The sequence below is a fragment of the Nerophis ophidion genome, linkage group LG28, assembly GCF_033978795.1.
Source record: "Nerophis ophidion isolate RoL-2023_Sa linkage group LG28, RoL_Noph_v1.0, whole genome shotgun sequence".
Lineage (NCBI taxonomy): Eukaryota > Metazoa > Chordata > Actinopteri > Syngnathiformes > Syngnathidae > Nerophis > Nerophis ophidion.
In genome coordinates, this window is record NC_084638.1 from 18201585 (window position 1) to 18223495 (window position 21911).

At 40.0% G+C, this 21911-nt stretch overlaps 1 protein-coding gene across 2 annotated transcripts; it reads left to right on the forward strand.

Annotated features, from left to right (window-relative positions):
• The first annotated feature begins 7980 nt into the window (after positions 1 to 7980).
• Positions 7981 to 21322, forward strand: LOC133545462 (oocyte zinc finger protein XlCOF8.4-like). 2 transcript variants are annotated; one of them, XR_009804843.1, is made up of 3 exons: positions 7981 to 8436; positions 18893 to 19004; positions 19084 to 21322. XR_009804843.1 is itself a non-coding variant. In XM_061891089.1 (2 exons), the coding sequence occupies exons 1-2, from the start codon at positions 8313 to 8315 to the stop codon at positions 20190 to 20192; spliced, it is 1233 nt and encodes a 410-aa protein (XP_061747073.1). In that variant the 5' UTR covers positions 7982 to 8312; the 3' UTR covers positions 20193 to 21322. The 2 variants fall into 2 exon arrangements, 1 of the variants encoding a protein (XP_061747073.1); XM_061891089.1 differs by lacking the exon at positions 18893 to 19004 and having other exon boundaries at positions 7982 to 8436.
• Positions 21323 to 21911: the final 589 nt, after the last annotated feature.

Consider the following 21911-nt stretch of genomic DNA (forward strand, 5'->3'; position numbering starts at 1 on the left):
GCTAACACCAAACCCCGCCCCAACTCAAACCCGCCGCCGAAAAGAGGCATTCAATCTGTATTTTTATTTGATTTGATATGCCATTGATATTTTTTAATTATTCTGATTTAAAACTCGATTTTGCATGTCACTATAAAGTTATATAAGCCTTGCTTGGTAAATATTAAATGCAAAACTTGTTTGGGTCCCTATTAAAGGATCAATTTGTTCAACCTCGGCCCGCGGCTTCGCTCAGTTTTAAATTTTGGCCCACTCTGTATTTGAGTTTCACACCCCTGCTTTAGAGCATAAGTTGTTTCTGTAAAGTACAGTCCAATACGTCTTTCCTCATTAAACCAAATGTAACTGTCTCTGCCTGAGTCCTTGTTTCTTGTCTGTTTAATAGATGCCATTATGTGTTTGCACCTGACAATAGGACAGAAGGGGGAAATCGAGGGCAGCAATACACCTAAGATGTTCTACTAGACTGCTGGAAATAGAAAAAAGAAGAAGAACGAGGGGAAAGCAAGATGGCATTTGTTGGAGAACGTCTAAACATGGGCATTATAGTTCTGTATTTTCAATCAGTGCGTATATGTGCACATATATGTCGTTTTATATAGGCTACCTTTTATTTTGTTTCCTGAGTTTCCTGGGTCCTTGATTTTTGTAAGTAAAAATAATTTTCAATCACGCTGCTGGATCAGTTTGAATTACTGGATGGATAGCGGGAAAAGGAACAATATGTGACAAGGAAGGCTGTGCGTGGTGCGAGTCAGACAAGATGCCCGCGCCCCAAGCGGAACAAACATTTGAACAAAGGGGTTAAAGGAACAATGGTAAATGGGTTATACTTGCTGTCGCCGCTCGGGTTCCTCTGACCACCCAGGAAGGACATCGCTTTTTGAGCAGGTTTGACTCTTTTATTTTCCGATAAAGGCAGATGTCTTTTGCGCCGTCGTCGCTCCCACTGCTCGCTCCTTCGTGTCTCGCTCTCCGTGTCTCGCTCTCCGTGTCTCGCTCTCCGGTCCGCTCTTCAGTCAGCCGTGTCTACGTCTCTTGTGTCCTGCGTTCCGTCGTTCTTGCTCTTTTGTCGCTGTTGCCGGCTCTCCTACTCCTTCCGCGATCTCTCCTCCTTCTCCCCTTTTATATATCATGAGGAGATGGGTTAATTGTGTCCCGGTGTGTGAGCCACGCACCTGATTTAGATTGTGGCGGTGTCGCTCCCGGCACGCCCCACCGCTCCACTCCGCCGCATTCTCTGCCTCCTTGCCGCCATCTTGGGCAGGGCTGCAGCATGCCCTGCCCCGCCGTTGGCCCGTCGGCTCTGCCTCTCCACATACCTCCATCGCCAGACGCAAGCCGGAACTCCAACCGGCAAAGCCATCTCCCCCCTCCCTTTTTTGAAGGGGCGGGAAGTGAAGACTACCACCTGTCTTCTCTTCATTTCCTTCCTTCCTTTCGTCTTTGTCTTCTGGTGGTGAAGTCTCATCCTCGCCCTCAGCTGGGGTCGTGTGGTCCTCTTCCGTTTGCTAGTCAGCCACAACCATTTCTTTGTCTTTATCTTCATCCTTTTCTTTGTCTCAGTCTTCTTCATCTTCATCATCATCATCCTCTGATTCATCTTCTTCTAATTCTTCTTGTCGTCTCATCATCTCCTCTTTCTTCTTTTTTTCTTTCTCTTCCTCCACCAGTCTTCTCTTCTCCATGGCTAACCGTTCTAGCTCCTTTTTCCCTCCTCACTCTCTCTTCCTCCTCTTTCATGTTTTTTTCACTCCTTTTTCTCTCTTCTTCCACCAGCCTCCTCTTTTCTTCTGCGAGTCGTTCCAGTTCTTCTTCCCTTCTCATCCTCTCCTCTTCCATCTTTCTCGCTTTCTCTTCATGTCTTCTCCTCTCTTCCTCTTCCCGTCTCCTCTTTTCCCCTGCTTGTCTTTCCCGCTCTTCTACCGAAGCGAGCTCATCCTCTCTCTCTTCGGCAGACAGCTTGCCCTGCTGGTCTGCAGATGCCACTGCAGCCTTCTCAGCCCCGCCTTCCAGGTGGGTCCCTTTAGCCAAGACTTTACTGGCGTGGGGGGCACTCGCCGCCTCCCCCCACCTTGTCCGCCAGCCCTTGCATGAGTTGGCAATTTTGCCGGCTGCTTGCTGCGAGCTGTGTAAGAGCGCGCACAATAACCCACAGGGGATCGTCTTTCCCCGCCTCCAGTGGTCCAGCCGGGTTGGGCGCCATTTGTGGACGACTCTTGCTCTTGCCGCTCGGGTTCCTCTCACCACCCAGGAAGGACATGGCTTTTTGAGGAGATTTGACTCTTTTATTTTTCAATAAACGCAGATGTCTTTTGCACCGTCGTCGCTCCCACTGCTCGCTTCTCCGTGTCTCGCTCTCCATCTCTCGCTCTCCGGTCTGCTCTTCAGTCGGCCGCGTCTCCATCTCTCATGTCTTGTGTTCTGTCGTTCTTGCTCTTTTGTCGCTGTTGCCGGCTCTCCTACTCCTTCCGCGATCTCTCCTCCTTCTCCCCTTTTATATATCATGAGGAGATGGATTAATTGTGTCCCGGTATGTGAGCCACGCACCTGATTTAGATTGCGGCGACGTCGCTCCCGGCACGCCCCGCCTCTACACTCCGCTGCATTCTCCGCCTCCTTGCCGCCATCTTGGGCAGGGCCGCAGCGTGCCCTGCCCCGCCGTTGGCCCGTCGGCTCCGCTTCTCCACACTCATATAGCGCTTTTCTACCTTAAAGGTACTCAAAGGGCTTTGACACCATTTCCACATTCACCCATTCACACATTCATTCACATACTGATGGCGGGAGCTGCCATGCAAGGCAATAACCACGACTCATCAGGAGCAAGGGTGAAGTCTCTTGCCCAAGAACACAACGGACGTGACGAGGTTGGTAGAAGGTGGGGATCGAACCAGGAACCCTCAGGTTGCTGGCACGGCCACACTGCCATCCGCGCCAATCCCTTTCAGTGTTTTTTTGCAACTGACTCTGACTTTGTCTTACCTCTCTATTTTTGGAGGTTAAAGTCTCCAGATTTTGAAGTATATTTCCGGTCTTGTCATCCTCGTACAGCAGTGCGGATGGATCAAAAGAGACGTCGGAGACGCTTTAATGAACCAAAAGTTGCTTTATTACCAGCCAGCGTCATTTACACCGGACTGCGTATCCTGGGAGGAGGTCAGGTCAAATAAGGAGGCCTCCTCTCCCAGAGAAGCCAAACCATCGTTTTCTATATTCCTTCTTTCACTATCTGGGTGTGTGCTAAAGCTAAACAGCACCACCTGACCACGAAAGGAGATGTTAGTATGTCAGTGTCTGGAAAACAACTGCTTTACATCATAACTTAAAGGTTGGCATTTGAGCTGGACAGGTAGTCTACTTTCAAAGATATGGTTGTTGCTTTTTTATTGCATAGTCCCAATTAGGGCCTCTTTTCCTACAAGAAGTAATACAATTCAACTGCGAATATCAAACTAAGAGGCCTTATCATATCATGTGCTCTAACTGAATTACCACTGTTTACTCAAACCTGGTGATTTGCTTTCTCCAAAATGAATATAAACATTCACCAAGTGTAGAACATGATATGAGTCAATTAATACACTTCATTTTACATACTCAGGACTTTGCACTTAACCTGCTCTCTGGAATATTCCCCCGGTGACTGTGTGAGTTTTGTGTAAACATGTTGAAACATTGTTACAAACTAAGAGGAACATCAACCTCTCATAAATACCGTGTGTCAGAAACTGTCTTGTTTTTATGAACAACATAAAACAATCAGAGCATCATCCTCACATGAAAATTCATCTTCCTATAGACAATTTATTCAAGAATAGGTTTAATAATAAATATAAATTTAGTAAACATGTGGGAGTGAGAAGTATACAAATCTGTCCTGTGTAACAAAACTTGATGTTTTTGATGTTGTCGCTCCTTCTGTTGTGATTTTGGACTCTCCCGTTCCTTAGTTTGAGCACTTCCTGTTTATCTGGTCTCCATGGTTTCACATTGGTTCCACCTGCCCTTGTTTCAACGCACACCTGTTTTTCATTTCTGACACGATGGCGAGGCATGGTGGATGCGTGTTGTCATCCCAGGGATGCAAGAGGACCAGGACAGGCAGGAGTTGCAGGTAAGGTTAGATTTAATACAAAACATAAAATAACACTAGTAAAAAATACAAAATAAAGGCGTGCAGAACGCACGGAGAGCTCGGCTAATAATTAGCAACGAGAGCAGAGTACAGGAATAGACGTGCAGAGCGCACGCGAAGCTAAGGCAAGACTTAGCAATAGTGATTACAAAAAGAAGAACCAACGTGCGTGTTGTAAGTAGCAAACAAACCAACCAGAAGGAACTGAGGTAGCAGGCATGACTAAATACTAAAGCAATCAATGAAAAACAGGTGTGCGTCGAAACAAGGTCAGGTGGAACCAATGTGAAACCATGGAGACCAGATAAACAGGAAGTGCTCAAACTAAGGAACGGGAAAGTCCAAAATCACAACACCCTCTCCTCTTTTATTGGACAAAGTTCCTCCTCGTACTCTGCAATCGTTCTTTCGCACATTTTCACACAATCACAACCCTTTACACTCACACTTGTTCTCTGCTTAGATCACTTCCGCCTCTCTTTGTTAGCCGGTAACAAGCTAAGCTAACTGGCAAGCTAAGCTAGAGAAGCATCAAAGTGCGCTCAGACTAATATAACAGGATAGAAACAGTTATTAACAATGTTTACTCAATTCAAAAGGGTCTAATAATTGACATATATGTGTACATGGATGCACAGATTAAAGAAAGTAACAAAGTAACGCGTTACTGTAACGCCGTTATTTTTGGCGGTTACTAGTAGTCTGACGCGTTATTTTGTTAATACTCAGTAATTCAGTTACTGTTACTACATGATGCGATACTGCATTATTTTATGTTATTTTTTATGTAGTATCGGCGAAAAACTGAGATGATCTGAGTGTGTTTTACTGGAGAGCTGCAGAAGAGGCGTGGGAGAAGAGGCGCGCAGTGTGTGTGTCTGTGGAGGGCGGGGAGGTGTGTCTGTGTTTACAAACAAGACATCAATGCCGAGCCAAAGTCGAGTTTCTTAACATGGAGATATTCTCACTACTTTTTCTTTGTCGAGCACAGAGAAAAGAACATTTTAGTTGAACGTAAGTTGTGTCTTGGATCCAAGATCCTATCTACTGCCCAGAACAGCAACTCAAATCTGCTGAAACAGCTACAAAAGCAACATGCTTTGACAAAGCTAGAAAAGAGAGACACACTTCACCTTCACCTCCAACACCATCGAAGCAACAGTGGCTGGATTTTAACGGAGGCACTGCTAGCCAGGACAGCATTGATAGAGACATTGCAGCGTATATGCTAGAAGTCATGCAGGCTATTTCTACAGAGGAGTCACCCAATTTCAGGCAGCTAATTAGCATGATATCGGGCGTCAAACAGCAAATAACACGGAAAACATGTTCCACGTACCTGGACACAGTGGACAGTGAGAACATAAAAATGGAAAGCAAGCTGAAGAAGACAAACCAAACTCTGCCTCTGCTCATCATTCAGCATTGAAGGGACACACACTTTCAATTCTCTCATATACTCTTTCATTCTAGACTTCTAGAGTGTTTGATTGTCACATCAGTCTAAATGTATAAATTATAAAGTTCACAAACATAAAGAGGGATCCAAGTGGGCCAGGCCAATCTTTCGTTATCTCTAAACTACAAACTCTGTTTCTCTATGAGTTGGGGAATTGTGTTAGTTGTAAATATGAATGGAATACAATGATTTGCAAATCATTTTCAACCAATATTCAGTTGAATATGCTACTAAGACAAGATATTTGATGTTCAAACTCATAAACTTTTTTGTTTTGCAAATAATAATTAACTTAGAATTTAATGACTGCAACATGTGCCAAAGTAGTTGGGAAAGGGCATGTTCACCACTGTGTTACATCACCTTTTCTTTAAACAACACACAATAAACGTTTGGGAACTGAGGAAACTAATTGTTGTTCTGACTTGAAATAAATTGGTTCTCTGAAACATATATTTGTCTTTGTGTGTTGTGCGTAGACCACATGGCTTAGCAGAGTTTAGTGATGCAAATGCATGTCAAGTTGATCAACAGATTGTATTATTCTCCAGTGCAATAAAAGTACAGTAACTAACCCACCACTGGGTCTCAAAGTATATATATATATATATATATATATATATATATATATATATATATATATATATATATATATATATATATATATATATATATATATATATATATATATATATATATATATATATGTATACATATATATATATATATATATATATATATGTATATATATATATATATATGTATATATATATATATATATATATATATATATATATATATATATGTATGTATATGTATATATGTATATATATATATATATATATATATATATATACATATATATATAATCTCCTGATGATTGAGGGAACCCCTCATGAAACAGTTCTGTAGAGATTAAGTAGTCTTGTGATTTTTCCCACACATACATATTGCGGTCTACCACGGTATTGAGCACTATTCTCTTGATAATCCAATTAAGAAATATATATATATATATATATATACCTGGACAAGCAGCTAGTCTTCCCAACTGAGGTAATACAGACAACGCTAAGACCAGACGTTGTGATGTGGTCCTCAGCTGCTAAGAAAGTCCTCATCATTGAACTAACCGTGCCATGGGAGGAGGGAATACCAGTAGCACATGAGTTCAAAAGGTCAAAGTACAGCGACCTAGCAGAGAACTGCAAGGGGGGAGGCTGGTCTGCGTCCATTCACCCCGTGGAGATTGGATGCAGGGGCTTCGTAGGAGGTTCTGCAACCCGGCTCCTGCGTGCGGCGGGAATGACCGGTTCCAGCCTGAGGAAGGCCATCAAGGAGTTGGCAGAGGAGGCAGAGAAGGCAAGTTTCTGGATGTGGCTAAGAAGGAGGGACAACACTTGGGGCTCAATACCCCAGTGAGGTCAGTTGCAGGGAGTGGCGCGGGGAGACGTCCCCGCGTAGCCACTGCCCCCCCACCGCGAGGTGTCCTGGCTTGGGGGCGAAACATCAGTGAACGGTGGCACCAGCTGACGACCCTGCAGCTGACCTCGAAGTGCACTGGAGGAGGTGCGACAGGCAGAGATGCCTAGCAGTTAGGTCTGTACGTATTAATTTACATATATATATCTGTATATATATATATATATATATATATATATATATATATATATATATATATATATATATACATATATATATATATATATATATATCTGTATGTATATATGCATGTATATATATATATATATCTGTATATATATATATGTATATATATATATATATATATATATATATATATATATAGATAGATAGATAGATAGATAGATAGATAGATAGATAGAGTGGCCCTGCGATGAGGTGGCGAATTGTCTAGGGTGTACCCCGCCTTCCGCCCGATTGTAGCTGAGATAGGCGCCAGCGCCCCCCGCAACCCCGAAAGGGAATAAGCGGTAGAAAATGGATGGATGGAGATAGATAGAGAGAGAGAGAGAGAGAGAGAGAGAGAGAGAGAGAGAGAGAGAGAGAGAGAGATAAAGTTATAGATATAATATATATAATGCCAGAGGAAATTTAAAAAGAAAATTAAAACCTCCCAAATTCTTAAAAAAATATATTAAAATGATTAACATCAAAGACAAAAATAATATTATGAGTGTAATATGATTTTTTTTTTTTTTTTTTGTAATGCTACTATTAGAATATTTGTACGAAAAAAAGTTGTATGTCTTTTTTTTGAAAATTTGAAATGGACAAGTTTACTTTTTTTTTTTTTTAGAAAAAGTAAATAGTTTATAATAAAATATTTTTACCGGGGGTGGGGAGCTGGTTGTACTACTCCTCTGGCGAGATCTGGAAAAGATCTGGTTATGTGTTTCTCTCGCGAGATCTGACAACACTGCGCGCGAACAAAACACGGCGAGGATAAAGCAAAATGGCGTCTGACGGTGAAGACGTCGTCACAGTTCAGTGTTCTTAATTTGTGCCTCCATGTACACATATATGTCCTTTATTAGACTCTAGTAAATAGAGTAAGCATCGTTAGTAACTGTTGGCATCCGATTATATTAGTCTGAGCGCACTTTGATGCTTCTCGAGATAGTTTGCTTGCTTCTTAGCTTAGCTTTTTAGCTGCTAACAAAGAGAGGCGGAAGTGATCAACACATCGCTAAGTAGAGATCAAATGTGAGTGTAAAGTGTTGTGATTGTGTGAAAATGTGCGAAAGAACGATAGCAAATTATGGGGAGGAACTTTGTCCAACAAAAGAGGAGAAGGAGCGACAACATCAACTACTGGACGCTGTTTTCAAGAAACATCAAGTTGTGTTACACAGAACAGGTTTGTTTACTTCTTACTCTCACATCTTTACAAACGTTATATTTATTTATTACCGCCATTCTTAAATATGTTGTATGTAAGAATGTTGGTGTTGTTGAGAAGAAAATACAGGAGTCCTGTCGAATTTAGCTACCTGTAAAAATGTGTGACTTATTCTAGTCCTTTTGTAATATAAATTGTTTTACTAAATTATAGTCTCCTTACTTTATCAAGACAGTCATTTGGACAAAAGACCCTAGGAGGAATTTTCCCATTAAAAAGGAAACATATTCACTGTGGACAGTATTAAGATGAATACTTCACATTTGTATAATCGGCTGAGAGGCATTTTATTATTATCAATATATTCTCTTCTTGTTACATTATATCTGTTTTCCTGTTTTCTAATTTAAAGACGAACTACACTTTTTTGGACATGATTAATTGTACGGCCTGTTCTAATCTATATTAAACATTTCTTAATCACTTCATCCTTCATTATCTTAATTATATCCCAACTTTAGCTACCTGTAAAAATGAGCATCTTATTCTAATCTATTTGTAAAAAAATAGTTTTCCTAAATTATAGCCTCCTCGCTTTAACCAGAAAGTCATTAGGACAAAAGACCCTGTGAGGACTTTGCCCTTTAAAAGGGAAAACCCAAAAAAGGACAGTATTAAGATGAATTCATCACATTTACTTTGAGGCATCTTATTATTGATATATTATGTTCTTGTTACTTGGGGCGGTATAGCTCGGTTGGTAGAGTGGTCGTGCCAGCAACTTGAGGGGTTCCAGGTTCGTTCCAAGCTTTTCCCATCCTAGTCACTGCCGCTGTGTCCTTGGGCAAGACACTTTACCCACCTGCTCCCAGTGCCACCCACATTTTTTCAAATGTAACTTAGGAATTGGTTTTACTATGTAAAGCGTTTTGACACACTATGAGAAAAGCGCTATATAAATATAATTCACTTCACATGATATCTTGTTGTTCTATTTTCTAATTTCAAGGGGAACTGCACTTTTTTGAATCATTCAGAGTCCCTATGTAAGTTCAAGTCAAGGTCCCAACAGTAGTCACACACTAGGTGTGGTGAAATTATCCTCTGCATTTGACCCATCCCCAAGTTCACCCCCTGGGAGGTGAGGGCAGCGGAGGAATCATTTGGTGATTCAACCCCCAACCCTTGATGCTGAGTGCCAAGCAAGGAGACAATGGGTCTCATTTTTATAGTCTTTGGTATCACTTGGCCAGGACTTGAACTCACGAATATCCAGTCTCAGGGCAGACACTCTGACCACAAGGCCACTCAATAGAAAATAAACCTTAGCAAAAGTTATTTAAACCCTTGAGTCATTGGTAGCCGCTCTATTCTGCCTATAAAGTGCTCTAAATAGCATCTAAAAACCTTCATCAACATTTTAAATACACACAAAGTATATATGTAATGTAGTAACATTCTTAATAACATGTCATATTTACATATCTTGCTCATTTGAAGCATACAATGTCTGCTCTCACTGGGATGCCGACTGATGGGATGTTCATATCTTCCCGTTTAGATGAAGAATTCATCCTCGCAAAGGGTTAAAAAAGAGCGGGTGCAAAAAAGCATATTTTCGTGTCTTTCTTGCCATCACCAGGTTGGATCTCAAAGTTGACCAAGTTCTCTGGTTTATGTCCACAACCTTCTACTACATAAGTGAGAAGCATGATTTATAATCTAGAATTAGTTTTCACCATCTTAGAGTCGAGAAAGCAGCTCAGTATGTCAATATAGCAGCATAAGCTAGTTACTTCTGTGATAAATGCGCCGCTACAAGTAGGTCCTTAACGTCAGCGCTTATAATAACAATATCACTAATACTTGGTTATTATTCAGGTCACAAAATGTAAATGGAGTATTTTTGGCAGTTTTTGGATGGTTATTTGGAGGACTTTGTGGCTCTAATAGAGGAGCTCCCATTGACTCCAATGTTAGCTGATTTTTGCTCACGTTTATTTACTAATTAGAATTCATAACAATTAAAAACATATATTTTACATAAGAATTGTAAATGATAGGTGACATTTTAAAAAAGTGCAGTTTCCTTTGAATTTGTCAGATGAGTAAACAGTCCTTCAAATTAAAGATGAAAAACAATTGAGGTTGTGTATGGATATTATCCACTATGAATTTCTCTCAGTCATCCTAAGACGAGCTTCCATCGGAGTCTTCAATCATTCTGGTTCTCCATACACCCGGCCAGCTCCATAGAGCTTTCAGCTCCCGCATCTTTCTTCATGGCATGTTGCCGTAAAACTAAGGACACAACGGAAAGTACATTCTTATACACATGAAGTACAAATACTGTATGTGTAAGAATCATGTTAACCACCAAAATATTGTCTCGTTCTCCTAAAGCCAATATCCAGTATCCTTTGGTGAGCTGACCGTATCGTCACACCCTTAGTTGAAAGCACACCAACACCATAATATAACACTTCCACGAGATGTAGAACATTTTGAACGTATACACACATTTGAAAAATATAAAAAATAAATATATTTGGTGGGGCAAACAAAATGACTGCGAACCAATGTTTGGTATGGGCGATATGACCTAAAATCTATATCCTAATAACAATATAAGTCACGATATATCATTTTGTATATGATTGATAATAGAAGAATTTCAAAGTGGGTTACAAAAGCTCCTAATTTGGCAGCTGACATGTGCAGTAACATATTGTGTCATTTCTAATTGTATTATTTTGTCGAAACAATTACAAACCCCATTTACATTTGAGTTGGGAAATTGTGTTGGATGTAAATATAAACGGAATACGATGATTTGCAAATCATTTTCAACCCATATTCAATTGAATGCACTACAAAGACAATATATTTGATGTACAAGCTCAAACTTTATTTTTTTTTGCAAGTAATATTTAACTTAGAATTTCATGGCTGCAACACGTGCGAAAGTAGTTGGGAAAGGGCATGTTCACCACTGTGTTACATCACCTTTTCTTTTAACAACACTCAATAAACGTTTGGGAACTGAGGAAACTAATTGTTGAAGTTTTGAAAGTTGAATTCTTTCTCGTTCTTGTTTAATGTAGAGCTTCAGTCGTTCAACAGTCATATTTTACGCTTCATAATGCACCACACATTTTCGATGGGAGACAGGTCCGGCCCGCAGACGGGCCAATAAAGTACCCACACTCTTTCTTTACGAAGCCACATTGTTGTAACACGCACTGAATGTGGTTTGGCATTGTCTTGCTGAAATAAGCAGGGGCGTCCATGAAAAAGACAGCGCTTAGATGGCAGCATATGTTGTTCCAAAAGCTCTATGTATCTTTCAGCATTAATGGTGCCTTCACAGATATGTAAGTTACCCATGCCCTGGGCACTAATGCACCCCCATACCATCACAGATGCTGGCTTTTGAACTTTGCGTCGATAACAGTCTTGATGGTTCGCTTCCCCTTTGGTCCAAGTGACACAATGTCGAATATTTCAAAAAACTATTTGAAATGTGGACTCGTCAGACCACAGAACACTTTTTCACTTTGCATCAGTCCATCTAAGATGATCTCGGGCCCAGAGAAGCAGGCGGCGTTTCTGGATGTTGTTGATAGATGACTTTCGCTTTGCATAGTAGAGCTTTAACCTGCACTTACAGATGTAGCAACGAGCTGCATTTAGTGACAGTGGTTTTCTGAAGTGTTCCTGAGCCCGTGTGGTGATATCCTTTAGAGATTAATGTCGGTTTTTGATACAGTGCCGTCTGAGGGATCGAAGGTCACGGTCATTCAATGTTGGTTTCCGGCCATGCCGCTTACGTGGAGTGATTTCTCCAGATTCTCTGAACCTTTTGATGATATTATGGACCGTAGATGTTGAAATCCCTAAATTTCTTGCAATTGCACTTTGAGAAACGTTGTTCTTAAAGTGTTTTGACTATTTGCTCACGCAGTTGTGGACAAAGGGGTGTACCTCGCCCCATTCTTTCTTGTGAAAGACTGAGCATTTTTTGGGAAGCTGTTTTTATACCCGATCATGGTACCTACCTGTTCCCAATTAGCCTGCACACCTGTGGGATGTTTTAAATAAGTGTTTGATGAGCATTCCTCAACTTTATCAGTGTTTATTGCCACTAAGGCTGCAGCTAACGATTATTTTTCTATCGATTAGTCTAAATATTATTTTTCCGATTAATCTATAAATTAATTATTATTCTGCAATAGTATAAGCATTTCAAAAGTAAAAGTATTGCTTATTTTGCTTTAAAATGTGCAAAAATAAAGATAATTATCCAATACAAAAAAGTGCAAAACGAAATATTCTGTAACAACAGTGTAAACATTTCAACTAAAGTAAAAGTATTGCTTATTTTCTAAAATGTGCAAAAATAAAGATAAACATCCAATACAAACAAGTGCAAAACGAAATATTCTGTAACAACAGTGTAAACATTTCAACAAAAGTAAAAGTATTGCTTATTTTGCTTTAAAATGTGCAAAAATAAAGATAAACATCCGGCACAAAAAAGTGCCAATCTAAATATTCTGGAGCACTGTAAACATTAAGTATTGCTTTTAAAATTTGCAACATAAACATCCAGTCCAACACAGTACACAATAACCAATTCTACTCATTCCAGAGAGTGACTAACAGTTGTAATGAAGAAAGGTTAGCATATCTAAGTGCTCTGGGGTGAGGCAGGTTCTTTTCTTATTTACAATATTCCCAGCAGCTGACAATAGGCGCACAGAAGCGGTCGATGTGGCTGGAACTGAGAGATAAGACCAAGCCAGCATTGCCACATTTGGAAACCTTGCATGATGTTCTCTCCACCATTTTAATGGGTTTTCATCCTTGGAAATGGGGGATTCTCCAAAATAAGACACTAACTCCTTTCTGAGCATTTCAGCATCATTACTGTCATTGTTGTCTTCCTCATTGTTGCTGAGTTCATCTGAATCTGAGCCAAGAAGTGTGTCGAGTAACTACGCACATTATCTTGTTAAATTGGTTTAATAACACAACAATGATAGTATGATTAAAGTGAAAGTTAATTGTTTGTTTGTACATAGTATATGTAACTGTTAATGTTGTAAAAGGTATTTGCACAACTAATTAACGTTAGGGTTAAAGGGGAACATTATCACAATTTCAGAAGGGTTAAAACCAATAAAAATCAGTTCCCAGTGGCTTATTTTATTTTTCGAAGTTTTTAAAATTTTTTTACCCCTAACGCCATATCCCGAAAAACGGCTTTAAAGTGCCTGATTTTCACCATCGGTATATCCACCCGTCCATTTTCCTGTGACGTCACTGCGTGAAGCCAATACAAACAAACATGGCGGATAGGACAGAAAAGTATAGCGACATTAGCTCGGATTCAGACTTTGATTTCAGCGGCTTAAGCGATTCAACAGATTGCACATGTATTGAAACGGATGGTTGGAGTGTGGAGGCAGATATTGAAAACAAAATTGAAGAAGAAACTGAAGCTATTGAGCCATATTACGACAGACAGACAGCGGCAACGAGGACGAATTCGGCGATCGCCTTCTAACCAACGATTGCATGTTTTGACCACTGGTGCAACTTGAATTCTTCGATTGGTATGTATTTGTTTGGCATTAAATGTGGGTGGAGGGAAAGGCTGGGTGCAAATATAGCTACAAATGAGGCATAATGATGCAATATGTACATACAGCTAGCCTAAATAGCATGTTAGCATCGATTAGCTTCCAGTCATGCCGTGAGCAAATATGTCTGATTAGCACACTCCACGTAAGTCAAATGGTGTTTTTCCACCCTCCGACAACACACCGACTAGGTATAAAGTCTCCAAGGTATGGAAAACAGTCGAAATAACGGAAAATAACAGATCTGATTTGACTTGGTGTGTGTAATGTGTTTGAGAAAATGGTGGCTTGCTTCCCGTTGTGACGTCACGGGTGAAAGGTCATTGCTCTGACAGCAAACAATTGAAAGGCGTTTCAATCGCCAAATTCACCCTTTTAGAGTTTGGAAATCGGTTAAAAAAATATATGGTCTTTTTTCTGCAACATCAAGGTATATATTGACGCTTACATAGGTCTGGTGATAATGTTCCTGTGGCGGACTTCCTGCGGCAGTCACCGTGTGGGTTGCCGTGACACTGGAGACAAGACGCATCATAGCAGGTTTGACTTGGATTTATTATTTCAATAAACCTGTCTTCTTCTGGCCACTCGGTCGCGTCACTTTTCAGTGCGCGGGCATTTCCTGCTTGGCATCGCTGCACGCCTTTCGGCGTCCGGCGTTTGCGTCCGCCGCGGGGGCTCGTCATCTCGCTCTTGTCCTCGATTGTCGTGCTCGTTGTCTGGTTGCCGTGGTTCCTTAGCCTACTTTTCCCAGATTGTTCCTCCTTCCCCTCTTTTGTGCTGCAGCAACAGATGAGCAGATTGAGCGCAGGTGTGTGGTGTACGCACCTGACTTGGCTGGCTGGCGGGTCGCTCTGAGTGCGTCCCGCCTCTTCTCTCCGCCGCACGCCCCGCCTCCTGGCCGCCATCTCGAGTAGGACCGGCATTTGTCCGACCCTGCTGTCGGCTCCTCGGCTCCGTCTCTCCACAGTTCCCCTTTAAAGAGGAGCGCGTCTTTGTAAACACTGAACAGGCACGCCAAACGCGCCTCTCAGAGCGAAACAGTGATTTAGTTCATGAATTTACAACGCAGATAAAAATGACACATTCATATTTTTGTGTAATGATGACAACGTATATTCACGCGGACGTTTGAGTAGTTGATGGTGATGGCAAGAACGCTGTCGGGTGTTTTCTTTTCAAATGTTCGCTCATAACCGTTGTGCTGCAATGATAGGCCATCTCCGCTCGACACAGTGTGCATACAACAACATTAGTAGGTAGTTTATTGTACCCCCACACTTTTGACGACTTTTGGCGTGCTTTTTTCCCCTCGCTCGTACCGCTCGCATCGTCTGCTTTGCACTCCGCCATGACGGTAGTGTGACGTAAATATGCGACATGTCGACACACAAAAACGGCATCGACGTATTTACGTCATCGATGACGTTGACTATGTCGATGCGTCGTTTCAGCCTTAGTTCAATCAACAATACAGTTTGGTGTAAACCTAAAAAAAAAACAATACGACCATATAGGAAAAAAGTTGGCTTTTGCGCCACTAGCTTAATGCTAACATACAATGGACGACCACATTGATAGACTAACAAAAATTAGCATTGCGATCGTTTTAAACTTGTACAAAGGTATAACAAATAATATTTTAGTTTGACAAAAGTGACATAAGACAACAGTCAACAAATTCATTTTTCTTCCATCCATCCATCCATTTTCAATCCGGGGGTCGCTGGAGCCTATCTCAGCTGCATTCAGGCAGGAGGTGGTGAACATCCTGGGCAAGTCGCCACCTCATCGCAGGCATTTTTACTTACATACAGTACATATATTCACCAAACTGTGTAGAAACTAAAGTTTGTACTGCTAGGCCTTCATGTCCATCAAATCTTAAAACTCTGATTTAGTATGGGACATTATTGCCAGGTCCTCTTGTATCGCAAAATTGTGAAAATACATTTTTTCCAATCACAAAGACCCCAAACGTCCAGATTTTTAACTGCTGATTTGTATTTTTGATTTTCAGTTGGCCGAGCAGAGGAATTAGTTGTCACGACAGCTAACAGTGTCTTCTTACATCACACGTTCAACCATCCTCCATTGAAGCAAATACATTACATTTCATACAGGTAATATTATCACTGAAGGACTGTAGAAAGAACATGGCTAAACATGCTACAAACAAAGGAGGGGCAAGCTAAGAGCTAAGCTATCCGCTAAAGTAGCTTGAAACAAGAATAAATAAGTGCTTAGTCATTTTTCCCATTCAAAATGAATTGGCTATTTTTCAAACTTCCACCATTTCCACTTTTTTCAAGTGAGTCAAATCATTCCATCTTCAACATATTTCACTAAACCTGGACATTCAAACTATCATTTTTCCAAGTTCAAAAAATTTCGAAGAATACCCAAAATTCCCGTTTTCTCAAACCCTTTTTTCACTCTTTTTTGTGTCGACCATATTTTTAAACCCACTTCAACCCTTCCACCAGCAAATCATTCCTCTTAATGAAGACAAAAAAAGTTTTTTTTTCTCTGGAAAAATTCCTTTTTTCCCAAAATTCCACGAATTCTATAATATTTCTCAACAAAAAAATTTTACTACTTCAACATTTCTCGACCGATTTGAAAAATTCCAACACCAACCATTCATTCATTCACAACATTCACATATTTTAGCATTTTCTAAAAGAATTCCGCTTTTCCCAAAATTCCCAAATTTTCATGAAATTCTCATTGAAAATAATGGTACATTTTTCAAAGTTCCACAACTCCAACATTTTTCATCCGATTCACACCGTTGCAACTTCAAACTGTTCAGCCTATTCGGTAATCACAGGCTTTCCTTGACAAATTCCAAAAAATTCCCAGAATTCCACGTTTTCCGTGACATTTTTCCCCATTCAAAATGAATTAGCCATTCAAAATGAATTAGCCATTCATCAAAATGCCGCCATTTCCACATTTTCCAAACGATTCAAACATTCAACCTTCAACATATTCCACTAATTCTGGAAATTGAAAGTACAACATTTTTCAACCCACTTCAACCGTTCCACCGTCAAATAATTCCTCTTAATCAGGACAGAAAACAAATTTGTTCGTTGTATTGGAAAAATTCATGGTTTCCCCGAAATTCAAGGAATTCCATTAAACCATTTCTCAATTAAGAATGTTACGACTTCAACATTTCTCAACCGATTTGAACAATTCTAACACCAACCATTTCAACTCATTCAGAACATTCAAATTTTTTATCATTTTCCCAAAAATTCCTGTTTTCCCCGAAATTCTCCAAAATGTCCATGAAATTCCTATTGAAAGGAATATAATGAAAGTTCCACAACTCCCACATTTTTCATCTGATTAAAACCGTTCCAACTTCAAAATATTGAGTGTGTTCAGGACTTGTGTGCTCCCTTTCAACACTTATTAAAAGAAATTCCCGGATTTTCTGGAATTCCCAGTTTTAGGGACATTTTCCCCATTCAAAATTAATTATCCATTTTTCAAATTTCCACAATTCCCACATGTTTCAAACCATTCCACCTTCAACACATTTAATTCATTCTGGAAATTCAAACAACCATTTTTCCACATTCAACAAATTTCCAGGAATTCCCGTTTTTTTCTAACCTTATTTCCAACCTTCTTTAGTGCGATGACTCCTTTCACATTGTTCAACCCATTTCAGCCATTCCACTGTCAAAACATTCCTCTGAGCCAGGACAAAAAAGCATGTTGGTTTAAGAACTTTAAAAAATCCTGTTTTTCCCGCAATTCAAACTCTTCAACATTCAAACCATTCCAACATTCAAACTAATCTTACATTCATACTACATTCTGTCAGCATTTCAGTTCAACTTCAGCATTGGAGCATTCACACACAATTCCTTCAGGAATTGCTTCATCTAGTTAATATTATAATAATAATGAAATGTAGCTTACCACATTGAATCCGCGGACTGCATGAATGCTGTCTTCTCAGTTCTCACTGTAATGCAATTTGAGTGTCTAGAAACACACTAAATTAATTAAATATAACTATAATTAATAAGGTAAACAAGCTATCTTTTGAAGGAGTAGTGAGTAATCTCATTACTTATCCCCAGTTTAGCTGTGGCGACACTATTTAAATGAAAGCAAAACAGATGTCATCTTTTTTGTCCATCACGCGTGACCCCGAATGGGACAAGCCGTAGGAAATGGATGGATGGATGGATGTTGACTATGCTCATGCTATTTTTAGAGCAGACATGTCTCTAAAGATTGTTGCGTTTAGACCAGTTCTTCCGCCGGTCACCCCTCCAGGTTCTTTTGATGACACATAAGCTGGTTTTAAATCAATCAGAGGCAAAGGATGCTCATTTTGAATATTTTAATCCAAAGCCTTGGGAGATCAATCTAGATACAACAGTTCAATCACATTGCCCAAATTGATCTAATTCTACTACCGAAGTTTCGCCTCTTTTCTCACTCTCACCGGCACCCCTTCTTCTCCTCCCCCCCTCCTCCTTGCCTCGGCTAGTTGAGATAAGGAGGGTGTTATTGTTGCTAGTTATATTCCAAGCTCCAAGGCCCACTAATGGCCCAACACTTAGCTGTCTTAAAACATGACCAGGACAATAAAAACATATCTATCTATATATCACTTTAATTATTGTCCATCAGCAGGGAGAGCTCATCACTAGTACTACTGCGTGGAGGCTGGCATGTAGTACATTATTTCCTGTGTGTGTATGACTTATTCAGAGGAAGAACAGCACACTTTTACGTATGGCGTCTACCATTAAGGATTGCAGGAATGACTTTTAGGATGTTTTTATATGAATAAGGTGGATTGGACGTTGGCCTGGGAAGACATTCCTCTGAAGGTGCTCTTCATGGGTCAGCTGGAAGTACCCTGACTGCTGTGAGGGGGAAACTGATGAGATCGTGAGATCAAATGTGGGTGCAGGACAATGTCTCATGTGACTGAGCAAAGCTGGACTTTTCTCAAGAATGTTTGTTTTCTCTTGCCCCGTAGATGTCGAAGAAGAACATCTTTCTCATGAGCAGGAGGAGGAACCACAGTCCCCCCACATACACGAGGAAGAAGAGGTACCACATTACCAACACATCAAAGAGGGAGGAGAGGAGCCACAGCCCCCCCACATTAAAGAGGAAGACGATACGCCGCGGACCCATAGTGTTAAACTGACCCTTCACATTAAAAGGCAAGCCGAGGACTCACTGAACTTACACATTAAAAATGAAGAGGAGGACCCACTAACCCTTCACATTAAAAAGGAAGAGGATGACCCAGTGACCCATCACATTAAAAAGGAAGAGGACGACCCACTGACCCCCTACTTTAAAGAGGAAGAAGAGGACCAAGAGCTGCCACACATTAAAGAGGAAGAGGAGGAACACCGCATCAGTCAGCCTAAATGTTTGGTGGAGTTCCCAGTGACTGGTGTCCCTGTGAAGAGTGAAGATGATGAGGTCAAAGGTGAAAGTGAGGAGAAGAGAGAGGAGGAGCCTCCAAGCAGCAGCTCAACACAACACATGACAACAGAAGCTGATGGAGACCACTGTGGAGGATCACAAGCAGACAAGCTCTTAGCTCCACTATCAGATAGTGAGGACACAACGTCACACTCTCCTGACACTGATGATGAAGACTCTAAAGATGATAAGACATGTCAAACTGACAACACTCACTTCACATGTTCTCTCTGTAACAAAACATTTAAATACCATAGTTATCTGAAAGTACACATGAGAACACACACTGGAGAAAAACCTTTTATCTGTTCACTCTGTGGTAAAGGTTTTGTAGAAAGTCCCACTTTGAAGGTACACATGAGAAGACACACTGGTGAAAAACCTTTTTCTTGTTCAATCTGTGGTAAAGGTTTTGCACAAAGTTCATGCTTGGTAAAACACAGAAGAACACACACTGGAGAAAAATCTTCTATCTGTTCAATCTGTGGTAAAGGTTTTGTTCAAAGTAACAATTTGAAAGTGCACATGAGAATTCACACCAGAGAAAAACCTTTTATCTGTTCAATATGTAGTAAAGGTTTTACACAAAGTCAACATTTGAAAACACACATGAGAACACACACTGGTGAAAAATCACAATCCTTTTAAATATGCAACAGAAGCTTTTGTGACCAATCAAACCTTGTAACACACCTGAAAATACACCCAGGAGAGAAAGTGTTGAATTGCAGTGTGTGTGGTGAAAGATTCTCTTCTAAATACCAGTGTAAGAAACACAACTGTGCTGGTGAGAACAGCAGCAGCAAATGAAACTGCAGGATTTGAAATAAACTGTCAAGACTTTAATTTTGACTTTCTTACATCAGCACATATAACATGTGTGACATTGTTGTTTGTGTAACAACCTGTTTAATATGCTTCTACATTTATAGATTAGATAGTTTGAAATATGAAAGTATTACATATTTGTATTTGTAAGTGTTAATAATCCCATAGATAAGCACCTTTATATGATATACATAATGTACTGGTTCACATTTGAAACATCTTCTGGACCACTTCAGGGAGCATATTATTATTTACTTTATACATCATTTGAACAGTTGTCTTTTATACAATTTTAAAATGTGTGACTTTATGAATAATTTGTTGGGTATCTGTAATCCATTTTATTAATTATCTTTATCACTGTCTTTTGTATTATGATGATTGTTTTGTGATTGTTTTATACTTTAACTTATGTCTAAATTGTAGTGTAAGGATGGTTTTGTTTTTACAAACATACATTTGTGGATTAAAAAAAATCCATCCATCCATTTTCACCCGCTTATTCCCTTTAAGGTCGCAGGGGGCGCTGGTGCCTATCTCAGCTACAATCGGGCGGAAGGCGGTGTACACCCTGGACAAGTCGCCACTTCATCACAGGGCCGACACAGATAGACAGACAACATTCACACCCACGTTCACACACTAGGGCCAATTTAGTGTTGGCAATCAAACTATCCCCAGGTGCATGTCTTTGGAGGTGGGAGGGGGTTATCCCCAGGTGCATGTCTTTGGAGGTGGGAGGGGCCTATCCCCAGGTGCATGTCTTTGGAGGTGGGAGAAAGCTGGAGTACCCGGAGGCAACCCACGCAGTCACGGGGAAAACATGCAAACTCCACACAGAAAGATTCCTTTTTGTGTTTTAGACATTTTTTTTATTTTTTTTTTAACATCCCCAAAACAATATCAATATCAATAAAAGTTTTTAATGTCAGGCAAAAGCCAATATTGTACATCATCTCACAGTGATTTCATTCATTCATTTCATTCATAAACTGTTTATTTTGTTTCCCTATCACAGAACGAACAAGTGTTGTATCCAATTGCAAAACATCTTAGACAATATTTTAAGTTGTCAATCTGGGGCTTTTTTTCTTAAATTAACTCCTTGGCGTTTGGAAGAATGGAAACTTTCAAATTATGAATATTTTTTTTCTGTTCCAGGGAAAATACAGTAAAGAAGAAATGGTAAAGAATTAAAAAAAAAAAAGATTTACCGGAATTACAATATTTTGAACAAAAGCCTTTATAATTGTTTAAAATATTTTGTCTGTTTATGGGTTGTACTTAATGAAATCTTCAAATAATAAAATACTTGTATCACTCAATTAGTGCATCAGCGACCAAATGCCTTTTTCAAACCATTGCTGTACAAAGATGGATTTGTTTCTTATTTTAATATAACAACAATTCCATAGTGGAGTATTGTGTGTGAGGAAGTTGTGTTTTTTATATTAGTTTCTGGTAGTGATGGGTACCGTTCACTTTTAATTCCATGATTTATGTGTTATATATGTAAATATATTGTGTGTTTGTATTTTG

What these genes read in the sequence shown, in the direction of transcription:
- LOC133545462 (XM_061891089.1), top strand. Translation starts at nt 8,313, where the DNA reads ATGTGCGAAAGAACGATAGCAAATTATGGGGAGGAACTTTGTCCAACA. An exon ending in AGTTGTGTTACACAGAACAG is followed by an intron (nt 8,437 to 19,083) that starts GTTTGTTTACTT and finishes CTTGCCCCGTAG; the next exon opens with ATGTCGAAGAAGAACATCTT.